The 13,495-nt window shown below is 37.2% G+C and overlaps 1 protein-coding gene across 14 annotated transcripts in view; it reads left to right on the top strand.

Moving 5' to 3' along the window:
• The window catches only part of Dock3 (dedicator of cyto-kinesis 3), a 355,025-nt gene that overhangs the window by 94,359 nt on the left and 247,171 nt on the right, over positions 1 to 13,495 (top strand). For all 14 annotated transcript variants that reach the window (XM_087562345.1, XM_087562340.1, XM_087562344.1 and 11 more), the window contains 1 exon segment: positions 9,971 to 10,067. In XM_087562345.1, coding sequence (XP_087418471.1) covers positions 9,971 to 10,067 — 97 coding nt within the window.

Below are 13,495 nucleotides of genomic sequence, written 5' to 3'. Positions count from 1 at the left end.
GTCATATATCTCCTCATTCCCACTCATTGTATAGCAATGTTCTCTCGGACACAATGACCTATAGTCTTTTCCTTTTTTCTTTAACCTTCTTTATCAAAAATATATTTTTTAGGTCTAAAAAGTTAAAGCAACACCCCCCCCCCGTGATATGTGTGTGTGTGTGTGTGTGTGTGTGTGTGTGTGTGTGTGTGTGTGTGTGTATTTGTCTTGTGCATGCCGGAAGAGGGTGTTTGATCCTTTGGAATTTTGTAAGTTGTCCAGTGTGGATGCTGGGCAGTGAATTCTGATCCTCTAACAAGTACATTAATATTTAAACTATTTCATAACCTTCTGTATTTTCTTGCATTTGAAGGTTTCTTTCTATATTTTTAAAAAATCATATCTTTTTAAACAAAAACATATTTCAAAGAAAATACAGGAATGTGTAGCTGAAACATAGGCAAAATGTGTTTACTATTTTTTTATGTTTTTTATTTCTTTGTTTTATCAATGGCAGGAAAAAGGTTTTCTAATTCTGTCTCAACTCTGTATCTGTTTCCTCTTGGCTTGTCTGTATAACTCTGTACACAATCAAGTTAGAAGACAGAGCTAGGTCACTGTCCTAATCAATTCAACAAGGTCGAGCAGGCAGAAACAGCTTGTTTTAAAAAGGATAGTGTTGGTTTTTGTTTTGTTTTGTTTTGTTTTATTTTGTTTTGTAATCCCAAATTGGCTAAAATAAGAACATTGAAAAACCTGTTTTTTAAAAGAAAGAAACTCAGGCAGATAGGTTCCTGTACCTTTATTCTATAATTGAAAGTTTAAGAATTATACTAAAGTTTTTATATTTACATATATTATATAGATATATTTTAATTAGACATATCAAGAATGATAATTTCAGCTTGAAATATGTTTAAAAAGTATAAAATGAGCAGTATAGGTTTTGTTAGACAGTTATTTCAAGGGTTCTAGTAGCCGATTGAGGTTCTTGTTCAGTGCTGTTTTAGATATAGAATGACACACAAAAACAATTACCATGGACACATATCACACATTACCTTCACCAGAATATATTCTTAGTAAAAACAAAATAGGAAGTCTACTTAAAACAGACTAGAAATGTCATATCTGTATTATCTTCAAGATACCAGGAAGGTCTACTTAGTGAAAGCAAAAACAGTAACAAGGTGAGGCTTATTATATTACCTTTTCCTGTACAAAGAGGGAAAAACTGAAGGACCCGCTCAACTATGTTTTCTCAAAGCCTCAGCTAGCCTGTGGAGGAAAAGGGCAGTATTTCCCTTCTGTAAATACTCTCTCTGATCTTGTCAGAGCAGATAAGTTTCTTAACACAGTTTTCTTGGGAGGGGGCTCTCAGCCTGGATCTGTTATGGCATGAGAATCCTAAGCAATGGGGTGCTGATCTAGGAAGAGTTTATGTTCTAGGAAGGTGACTATTGAGGGGGGATGAGCAAATAGTATATCTGCATGCCTCCTTGCTTCCTCCCAGGTCTTCTGTTTTACCATCCTGTGTGAGGTAACCCAATCACAGAAAAACACACATGGTATGCACTCACTGGTAAGTGGATATTAGCCCAAAAGCTTGAATTACCCAAGATCCAATTCACAGACCACATGAAGCTCAAGGAGAAGGATGACCAAAATGCAGATGCTTCAGTCCTTCATAAAAGGAGGAACAAAATATTCATAGACGAAGATATGGAGACAAAATTTGGAGCAGAGACTGAAGGAATGGCCTTTCAGTGCCTGCCCTACCTGGGGATCCAACCCATGTATATACAGCCACCAAAACTAGACACTATTGATGAAGCAAAGAGGTGCATGCTGGCAGGAGCCTGATATAGCTGTCTCCTGAAAGGCTCAGCCAGAGTATGACAAATACAGAGACAAATGCTAGCAGCAAAACATTGAACTGAGAACAGAGTCCCCATTGGAGGAGTTAGAAAATGGGTTAAAGGAGCTGAAGGGGTTTGCAAACCCATAAGAACAACAATACCAACCAACCAGAGCTCCCAGGGACTAAACCATTACCCAAAAAGTACACATGGACTGACCCATGGCTCCAGAGGCATATGTAGCAGAGGATAGCCTTGTTGAGCACCAATGGGAGGAGAAGCCCTTGGTCCTGCCAAGACTGGACCCCCACTGTAGGGGAATGTCAGGGTTGGGAGGTGGGAAGGGGGAGTGTTTGGGGATCGGGAACACCCTTATAGAAGAAGGGGGGAGGGGATGGGATAGGGAGCTTATGGATGGGAAACTGGGAAAGGGAATAATTTGAAATGTAAATAAAAATATCCAATAAAAAGAGTTGTATAGAGACAGTTGTAGCTGAAAAAAAAATACACTTTGATGGGAGGAAATGCATTAGAGTCAAGAGAGCTCTGCTTCAGAATTTTTTTAAATGTCAAGTAGTACATTTTAGTAATTTGCTCTTTAGGCCATTTGTATAATGCAAACTTTCTCTCCCATTCTGTTTTACGTGGTTCTATATACAATTTTCTGTTGAAGGCCAGCTTCGACACCATAGGGTAAACTGAGGTGGGGTGTCGAGTTTGTTATTGGGGGCTGCTACTGATAGTAGCCAGCAGGTGGGGCTGGCACTGATAGCAACTGACAATTGTAGAAAAGGAAAAAGGGGAAGAAAAATCATACACACTGAGTGGATGAAGCTAGACTAACAAGCTCCAACAACTTCATATGCATGCATGGATACACACACACACACACACACACACACACACACACACACACACACACACACCCCTTCACACATTGGATGGATGGAGGAACACACACACACACACACACACACACACACACACACACACACACACACACACACCTTCACACATTGGATGGATGGGGGAAAGCTCCAGTCAGCCAAATACATGCACACATGCACAGTGGATAGAGCAAATTCCAACAGCTGGCTGCAACATTTTTTTCTCTCTTAGTTTTTTTTTAAATTGGATATTTTATTTATTTACATTTCAAATGTTATCCCCTTTCGTGGTTTCCCCTCTGCTAAATCTCATCCCATCTCCCCTTACCCTGCTTCAATGAGGGTGCTCCCCTACCCACCCACCCACCCTCGCCTCACTGCCCTTGCATTCCTCTACAGTTGCGCATCAAGCTTTCACAGGACCAAGGGCTTCCCTTCCAATTGATGCCAGATAAAGCCCCTTCAGCTCTTTGTCCTTCCCCAACTTCTCCATTGGGGTCCCTGTGAACAGTCTGATGGTTGGCTTTGAGCATCCACATCTGTATTTGTCAGGGTCTGGCAGATCCTCTCAAGAGACAGCTGTATCAGATTCCTGTCAGCAAGCACTTCTTGGCACCAGCAATGGTGAGTGGGTTTGGTGTCTGCATGTGGGATGGATTCCCAAGTAGGGCAGTCTCTGGGTGGCCCTTCCTTCAGTCTCTGCTCTACTCTTTGCCCCTGTCTTTATTTTAGATAGGAACAATTCTGGGTTAAAATTTTGGAGATGGGTGGGTGGCCCTATCCCTCAACTGGGAAGCCGTGCCTAACCTCTGGATATGGTTTCAATAGGTTCTCCCTCCCCTTTGTGGGGTATTTGAGCTAATGTTATCCCCATGGGGTCCTAGGAAGCTCTTGATTCTCTGACATCTGTGACTTTCTGGTTGCTACTCCTAGTTCCCCATCCCCCATTGTTCAGTTTCCTGACCCTCTGTGCATCTCCTCCATCACCTCCCATACCTGACTCTGCCCCTCTTTTTACCTCCCTCTCCTCTCTTACTCCCAAGTCCTTCCCACCCTCAACTTCCCTTGATTATTTTGTTCCCCCTTCTAAGTAGGACAGAAGTATCCACTCTTTGGTCTTCCTTCCTCTTGAGCCTCATGTGGTCCGTGGGTTGTATCCTGGGTATTCCAAGCTCTTTGCCTAATATCCACTTGTCATTGAGTACATGCCTTGTGTGTTCTTTTGTGACTGAGTTACCTCACTCAGGATGATATTTTCTAGATCCATCCATTTGCCTGTGAAATTCATGAAGTCATTGTTCTTAATAGCTGTGTAGTATTCCATTGTGTAAATGTAACACATTTTCTGTATTCATTTCTGTATTGAGGGACATCTGGGTGGTTTCCAGGTTCTGGCTATTATAAATATGGCTGCTATGAACATAGTGGAGGATGTGTCCTTATTACATGTTGGAACATCTTTCAGGTATATGCTCAGGAGTGGTATAGCTGGGTCCTCAGGTAGGACTATGTCCACTTTTCTGAGGAACTGCCAAACTGATTCCCAGAGTGGTTGTACCAGCTTGCAATCCCACCAACAATGGAGGAGTGTTCCCCTTTCTCCACATTCTCACCAGCATCTACTGTCACCTGAGTTTTTGATCTTAGCCATTCTGACTGGTGTGAGGTGGAATTTCAGGTTCATTTTGATTTTGCATTTCCCTGATGATAAAAGATGTTGAACATTTTCTTTAGGTGTGTCTCAGCCATTCGAGTTTCCTTAGCTGAGAATTATCTGTCTAGTTCTATTTCCCATTTTTAATAGGGTTATTGATTCTCTGGAGACTAACTTCTTGAGTTCTTTGTATATTGGATATTAGTACTCTATCAGATGTAGACTTGGTAAAGATCTTTCCCAATCTTTTGGTTGCCATTTTGTCCTATTGACATTCCTTTTTCTTGTAGAAGCTTTTCAATTTTATGAGGTCCCATTTGTTGATTCTTGATCTTAGAGCATAAGCCTTTGGTGTTCTGTTCAGGAAATTTTCCCTGTGATCATGTGTATGAGGCTTTCCTCCATTTTCTCTTCTATTAGTTTCAGTGTACTGGTTTTATGTGGAGGTCCTTGATCCACTTGGACTTGTGCTTTGTACTGGGCGATGAGAATGGATCAATTTGCATTCTTCTACATGTTACTTCACCTTTATCCCTTACTGCTTTTAATATTCCTTCTTTGTTTTATGCATTTGTTGTTTTGACTATTATGTGACAGGAAGAATTTCTTTTCTAGTCCTATCTATTTGGAGTTCTGTAGGCTTCTTGTATGTTTATGGACATCTCCTTCTTTAGGTTAGAGAAGTTTTCTTTGATAATTTTGTTGAAGATATTTACTGGCCCTTTTAGTTGGGAATCTTCACTCTCTCCTATATCTTTTATCCTTAGGTTTGATCTTTTCATTGTGTCCTGGAGTTCCTGGATGTTTTGGGTTAAGAGCTTTTTGATTTCGCATTTTCTTTGACTGTTGTGTCAATGTTTTCTATGATTTCTTCTGCACCTGAGATTGTCTTTCTATATCTTGTATTCTGTTGGTGATGCTTGCTTGCTTTTCTATGCCCACTGTTGTCTTCCTTTGTTATTTCTTTATTGTTTCTATTTTCATTTTTAGATCCTGGATGGTTTTGTTCAATTCCTTTACCTGTTTGGTTCTGTTTTCTTTTATTCTTTAAGGGACTTTTGTGTTTCCTCTTTAAGGGTTTCTACCTGTTTACCTGTGTTCTCCTGTATTTCTTTAAGGCAGTTATTTATGTCCTTCCTAAAGTCCTCTATTATCATTATGAGATGTGATTTTAAATCAGATTCTTGCTTTTTTCAGTGTGTTGGGGTATCCAGGGCTTGCTGTGGTGGGAGAACTGTCTCTTAGCCTTTTTATACCACCTAAGACAAAGTTCTCTTTATAGGAAAAAAGATTACCTCATAGCCACAAGGTACATACTCTCTAAAACAATTTACATGTTATATATTCTCTAAAACAGTCACCGTAAAAATGTATTTTTAAAAAACAGTTTAAAGTCATTACACAAAAGGAAAGTAGAACAGGATTATTGATGTCTGTTCTTCTTTTGAAACCCATATTAACTAAACATATCCTATCTGCTTTTTTTCCCACAAGTTTATTGGAACCCCAAAGCAATAATTTTTTTGTCATTGTTTAACAAGAGTTTAAGCAAGCTAGTCTACAGTAGCAAGTTTTCCCTATGCTTGGCTGACAACAATTCATATTTACCAAGAAACAGATCATCATCTATCTTAAGTCTTATGTTTTTAAATCTTGTTCAGCTAAAGTGGCTAATTTACTTTCTATTCTTAGATTTATTTACCATTTTTTTTATAACTCTGTTTATTCATGGTGCACAGAGATACTTATTGACCCATCCCTAGATTACGAGATCCAGGAACTTAGACCTAACCTAAAATGAACATTTTCTTTAATTAACTTGTCCCAAGCCTATCTTTCTACAATAATGTGCTTGTAACACATGAAAACTTTTCTCCTTTTCTAATTTATGCAGCGCTCACTTCAAGGGAAGGGGCACAGTCTATTCTTAATTCTATCTAACTTTGTTGTAGCTTAAACCATCTCCTTAAATTTTCTATCAATTACCCTAATTCCTAAAATTATTTAAATTACATCAGAAATTCTGTAAAATCATTAATTCATCTAAAAATATTATGTTTTGAAAGTTCATCTTTATATTGATCTGCAGAAAAATTGCCCCAAAGAACTGCCATCTCAAGAAAGCTCATCTGTCCCCTGCAGCTCATTTTGCTTGGTGTCTGCCAACTTCATGCATTTTCTGATGTAGTGAGGCATAAAATTACATAGACCTTTTAGACCTGTGATTTCCTCATCTGTGGCCACCTGTGAATTTGCTTTCCTGTATTTCTTCTTGGTTTGCTACTCACTTCCATTTGTTAAAGCAAAACCATAAGTCCCAGAGCCCCAGAGTCCTGCTTCAGGACCAAAGAAAACCAGAGGGTCAGGGATGGTCTGTGTGACAGGAGATGGCTCATGTTTATAATCCCAACACTCAGGAGGTTAAAGAAGAAGGGCATAGCAGTTCTTTGAGGCCAACTTAGGCTACATGTGTTCTAGTGTATCCTGGAATATAGTGTGGGACCTGTGCCAAAACAAAACAGGCCTTTTCTTCTTTGTTTCTCTTCATTTCTTTTTTTGGAAGCTGTCCAAAGCTTCTTATGCTTTCCTTGATCTCTGGGCATTCTCTTTGAAGGGCCCTTCCTTCCCCTTCTGCTTATAGATTCTCATTGCCACATTTTCATTTCTCATGAACTCAAAAAAAACTGTTAAACCTGGGGTTCCTTTGGATTTAGTTTAATAATTTGGTGTATTTTGAGAATTTTTTTAGTGTTATATATCATTCTACTTGGTTTATATAATAATGGTTTACATATTATACTATTTCTGAATCTTAAATATATTGATTACATATTATAGCTTAAGGGATATAAACATTAATGTAAGTTGACATTTGTATATATTACAGTATTTTAGAAATTTTGGAACTTTAAAATAGGAAAAAATAAGTCTCCCACAAATGCTGATGATCATTGTAGCTAAAAACCAAGATGTTCCAAAGAAGTGACATTCTCTTATTTATCTTGTGTCATTTCTGTATTACTTTTACTAACATGTCTTTCTTTTTCTGTAGTGTCAAGTTTAAATCTCTCAACCTTTTCATTGACAACGTAGTCTGTCATATCACATGTATTAGTACCATGATGTTCCTTGTATAAATCTTGTTTAACATGCCTTTCTCAATATTTTCATGTCTCTTTTTATAACATGTAATAGTGTAGAAAAGTTTTTTCATACTTGTTTGTTTTTAATTTTTTTATTAATTTATTAATTTACCTTACATAACACTTGCAGCTTCCCTTCCCTCCTCTTATCCCAGTCCCACCTCCCCCATCCCCTCCCCCTCCAGACCAGGAGAGGCTTCTCTTGGATATCAGCCACCTTTTGTATTTCAAATTGCAGTAAGACTTGGGCCTTTTTGTTCTATGGAGCTTAAACAAGGCAGCCCAGTTAGAGGAAATGGGTCGAAAGGCAGGCAACAGAGTCAGAGATAGAGATAGCCCCTGCTGTAATTGTTATTGGTCCTGTGTGCAGACCAAGCTGCACATCTCTTACATATGTGAGAGGACCTGGGTCCATCACATACATGCTCTTTGGTTTGTGATTCAGTCTCAGTGAACCCCTATGAGTCCAGGTTAGTTGATTCTGTAGTTTTTCTAGGGTGTCCTTGACCTCTCTGGCCCCTCCAATCCTTCTCCCTCTTCCATGAGATTCCCCCTATCTCCACCTGATGTTTGGCTGAGAGACTTTGCATGGGTTTCCATCAGCTGCTAGGTGAAGCCTCTCAGAGGACAGTTATGCTAGGTTCCTGTCTTTAAGAACATGTCAGGGTTGGGTTCTCTGTAATAGCATGGGTCTCTAGGTAAAACTTCAAGTACTATATTGAATAGATAGGGAGAGAGTGGGCAGACAGCCTTGTCTTGTCCCTGCTTTCAGTTGAATTGTTTTTAAGTTCCTCTTGGTTTGATTTGATGTTGGCTATTGGATTTCTGTATACCGACCACCTTTATTGTGTTTAAGTATAGGCCTTATGACCCTGACCTCTCCCAATCTTTTTATCATGAAGGAGTATTGGATTCTTTTTTTGTCTGTTTGTTTTTGTTTTGTTTTTACTAATTCTTTAGTATGAAATCTATGACTTTTCTTATAGTTTAATTAATGTGTATAATTAATATGCCTATTACTTAAATTATTTGTGTGTGGTTAGAAAAAGAATACTAAAATCCTTCAGCAAAGTTGAAGTTTATAAGGTATTGCTGTCAATTTTAATAACTATGTAGCCATTAGGTCTCTGGACTGAGGGGTTTCTTAATTTAATAATTAATGGTATTCTTTACTTTTTCTCCATCTCTTTTTGTATATCATGTAGAACTTAGTTACATTTTTTAATGACCATGGATAACCAAGCCCTTTATGGCTGAGCCAACACTTTCGGTCCCTGAGTTTCTCGTGTGTTTATGGTCCTCTCCCTTACTTCATTGACCTGCTTGTTTCCTTCCTTCCTTCCTTCCTTCCTTCCTTCCTTCCTTCCTTCCTTCCTTCCTTCCTTCCTGGTTCAGTTTTTTATTAAAGTCAGAAATAAAAGAGACTCTTTTTATTACCTAAATATATCTTTATAGAATTAGTAAGCACACTTGATGCTTGACTTATTTAGGTCTTCTCTGAAAGTACTGAATGAACACAGTATTGTTGAGGTACATTCCCTGCAGAAGCCTGTTTGGGACCTAATCTCTATTAAGATCATTTGTTCAAATGGCAGCTAAATATATCCTGTGGTTTTGAGCTTAATTCATTAGTAGTATAGCTTGGCACAGCCATTAATTGGGTTCATATAATCTCTGTGGTCCCTTAGGTATAGCAGGAAACATCTTTAGCAGGATGTAAATCTGATGGGAAGTTACCCTCACAACAGCAAGCCCTGCTGGTCAGCTCTTGTTTCCTATTGTAGTTAATTAAAATTCCTTAACATAATCATTTTGATTTTTAAATGAAACTTATAAATCTTCATTTCCTTGATATTGGTTATTAGCATATTATTTTATTACTTCATTTGTGTCATTTTAGCATTTGTGTGTGTTCCTTGAAGCTTTCCATTTCTGTCTTCCCATTTGAATGTAAAGTCACCAAATCCAGTCTTACTTACCTGACTTCAGGAGAAGAATACCATCACCAAACAGTGTACTGGGGAATATGAATCCATTCAGATCTTTTTAGTCTAGCATATGAGCTACATTGCATTACAGAAAAAGGTAAAGGTATAAGTGATTCTAAAAATTTATCGAGGCAAGCTTTACAATGTTACTTTTTTTTAGAGAAAAGAATATTTTAAGAACATGCTAAAAAATAGCAAAATTAAAAAAAACAATGTTTTCTAGGTAGCCCTTCTAAAAGCAATAGGAAATTGCTTTTAGGAAAACAAACCCAAATATTTTTACATTAATTTATCCCAGCTAAACCATTTTATACTTTCACTGTACAAAGTTGAACAGTTAGCTGTATTTCTCTTTATATTTTCATGATTTTAATGTTTGAGTTTAGAGCATTGAAAATTAGAGCAGGTGGCATCTAAGATTTTATCAAACATAATATGGCTACTATGATTTTGGTTCTAGGCAGTATGAAACCGTGGTTCCACTGGAAGATTCTATTGTGACTGAAGTTACAGCAACTCTACAAGAATGGGCCAGTCTGTGGAAACAACTATATGTGGTAAGTAGTTCATTACAATTTAATAGAACAGTAAAGTTCTGTTTTACCAAAAGAAAGTCTGCCTTGGTGCCGATCCTTGAGTTTGAAAATTTAAAATATTGTCAATTTTTAAATGAATGCTCTGACTATCATTGGGATAATTGAAATCATTGAATATTTTGAACCCAAAGAGAACACTTTTATATATATATATATATGTATATGTATATATGTATATACACATATATATATACACACACACACATATATATATATACACACACACACACACATACATACATACATACATACATACATACATACATACATACATACATATGGCACCTTCACCCTGACCTGATGGCTAAAATGTAAGTTCCATAACTAGGAATCTTAGCTGTCTTATAAGTTGTATTATCTATATATGCTTTTATAAACAGGTGTTTACTGAATGAATATAAAAAATTGAGAATTCATTAACTTTATTGTTTATCATCTTTTTTTTCTTTTCTTTTTTCTTTTTTTTGGAGCTGGGGACCAAACTATTGTTTATCATCTTAATAATGGCTTAGGTCAACCAATTAATGGTTTCTTGCAACTACTTCATTAAAAGAACATATACTCCATAACACTGTTACTCTGGCAGATCATTGAAAAGTTATTAGAAACCGTGTTAGTTATTGTCATCTCTGTGATGAGGCAAAGAAAGAAAGGAAGAAAGATTTTTTTTTATAGCTGAATGATTTTTTATATAAATGAAAATAATAAAAATCCTACAGTTTTTCCTCCTTGCTTTTTTAATGACCATACTACTTGGGCTCTTAGCATTATTGACATGTGGTCTCCCCACATGGAAAACATACTGTGTACTGGTGTGACAGTATACATTTTTTTGCCTGTGTTCAATGAGGTGACATTGACCAAGGTATTAATATTTCCACAGAGGCCACTAGTAAACACCACAGACCTGATATGCTACATTTGTTTTTCACTTTCTGCCTTCCTCCTTCCTTTCCGAAGTTCTGGTTGTTAAACATTTACCAACACACCACCACCCAGAAAAGTACAAGAGAGCAGGATTCTAGTAATTCATGAGTCAGAGAGCTGGGGATTTCCCTGGAGGCTCCCTCCTGATTTCTGGTAGCCAAGGTCTGCTATAATAAACTCACCTAGTGAAAAGGACAGAGTCTGAGTCTGTCAGGGAGAAGGGCTGACCTGGTGATTCCTCAAGCTGGATCTTGAGGGGTGACATGCTCCTTGATTTCAGTTTAGGAAAATGTACCTTATTCTCGTGGAAAAGCATTGGAAAAATTTGTCTGGCATATCTTTAACTTTGAATACTGAGGAAAGTTTAAAACAAATCATCAGAGAAACCAATCCTCAAGAGTCTAGCCACCAATATACTCAACTCAGGTTTAAAATAAACTTGGAATTTCCTTCTTAGTCTCAGACTCTCCAGTTTATTCTCTATCTTCAAAAGCTAGGAGAAGGCCTACATATTTTGGTTTACTACCTTAAAAAAAATCACAGGAATACCAGTTTAAAGACTAGAAAACTACAAAACACAAACATATAAAAATAAAAAGGAGATGGGTATGAGCAGACACTTCACAATAGCTGAAAAGAACACATGAAAAAATATTGAACAGTATTAGCAACAGGGAAATGCACAGAATAACCTCAATGATACACTACTCCTATTCAACAAAAATAGCAAATTACTAAGACCGATTCCATCAAGTCTTTGTGAGAGTGTGGCCCAACTGTGCATAAGGAAAACAAGGACATTGACCTCTAAATAGAGCAGACTCATCATAGTTTTAGTGTGTCCAGGAAACACTCTGGCATAGAGCTAGGACACAAAGCCCTTACTGGGGATGAATTGTAAAAACAAGAGGAGGAATCAGGATATTTACACTGTAACATTCCATGAGTGCACATGCCTTAGTGCACAAATCATTAGGCAAGGAAGAAAGATTTTTAAAAGGAAGATTTATCCTGGGTTGTGTTTTAGCATTTTCAGTTCATGGTCCTCTTTGCTTTATTGCATCTGCGCCTGAGCATAACAGTGCCTCCTCATAGAAAGAATAGAGTGGAAGAAAATGGCAGATTGCAGGCAAAAAGAAGCAGATTGGAAGGTGCCAAAACAAGATAAGTCATCCAAAGTGCTCTTCCATTGACTGACTTTTTCAGTCTTTCCTGCCCTCTACTTCATGAATCCATCAATGGATAGCCTATTAATTGGATCAGACCTTATCAGGATCCTCTTACCTCTCAATGAATGAGTCCACCAGCAATAGAACCAGACTTTAAGAACCTTGGCCTTTAGGGATAATACAATCCAATAAAGAAAAACAATAATAAAACCTGTTAGAAACAGAGGAGAGAATGATAATATATGATACAAATAATTATATACCAAAAACATGTAACAGAATTTGAATTCTGGGCAAGATGAGCTAAACACAACCCATTTTAGGTTTGAATTCTAGGCAAGATGATGGTGTAAGCACATTTGTCTTTTAGTGTTGTTTTGGCTGTGCTAATTGTCATGTCTACCAGCTATGTTTATAGTTAACCTTTCCTCCAGATCCTTGCTAGCATTTCGTTGTTGTTTGCTGATGATAGTATTGCAACAGAGAGTTCTGGACAGAATAAATAAACCACAGATGAAAAGACTCCAGACGCTAGGTAACGAAGGGGAGGGGCCTGCTGGGGCAGTAGAAGCACAATTCACAAAGAACAACTTGAGAGTAGACAGTAAAACCTAAAAGTTTCACTCTGAACCACTCTGGCAAATGAAAGATAAAATTACAGGCTAGGAAAAAATTGCAAATCACACATCCCTAAGAGATATATTTAAAATATATAAATCATTTTCTAAGCTGAAAAATAATGAAATTATTCAATTATATGATGAGCAAAAACTAACAGAGACTTTTCAGAGTGCATGTAGATAGCCAGTAATCACATGAATATTTTCCTTCTTATTAATCATTAGAATAATTCAAAGCAAGGCTGTAGTAAAGTGCAGTAAAATACACACGTATTTGAGAAAGTGAAATAAACGGTACTGCCAATACCAAATCCTGGCAGAGATGTAGATCAGGTTCTTTTCTGTATTGCTGATGAAAATGTAAAATGATAGAGCTATTTGGAAAGTTTTTGTATTTTCCTGGAAAATCAGCAAGGATTTAATACATGATTCAGCCTTGTGTATTTTAGAGAAGTAAAAACAATTTACATAAAAGCTAGTTTATGAATGTTCATAACCCCCCTTTTTTAAAGCACAAAACTAGTAAAACACCCAGTATTGTACACTGAGAAATAAATGCCCTGTCTTAGCAGCATTGATGATCAGCCACAATTAGGTTGTTTTAGGAAAAAGGAGAAAGGTAACTTTGTGATTTCAAATGATTTTAGAGTTTTGTTTGTCTGTTTTGATTTAT

The sequence above is a fragment of the Rattus norvegicus genome, chromosome 8, assembly GCF_021556685.1.
Source record: "Rattus norvegicus strain SHRSP/BbbUtx chromosome 8, alternate assembly SHRSP_T2T, whole genome shotgun sequence".
Taxonomy (NCBI): domain Eukaryota; kingdom Metazoa; phylum Chordata; class Mammalia; order Rodentia; family Muridae; genus Rattus; species Rattus norvegicus.
This window is presented reverse-complemented; position numbering and strand designations above follow the sequence as displayed.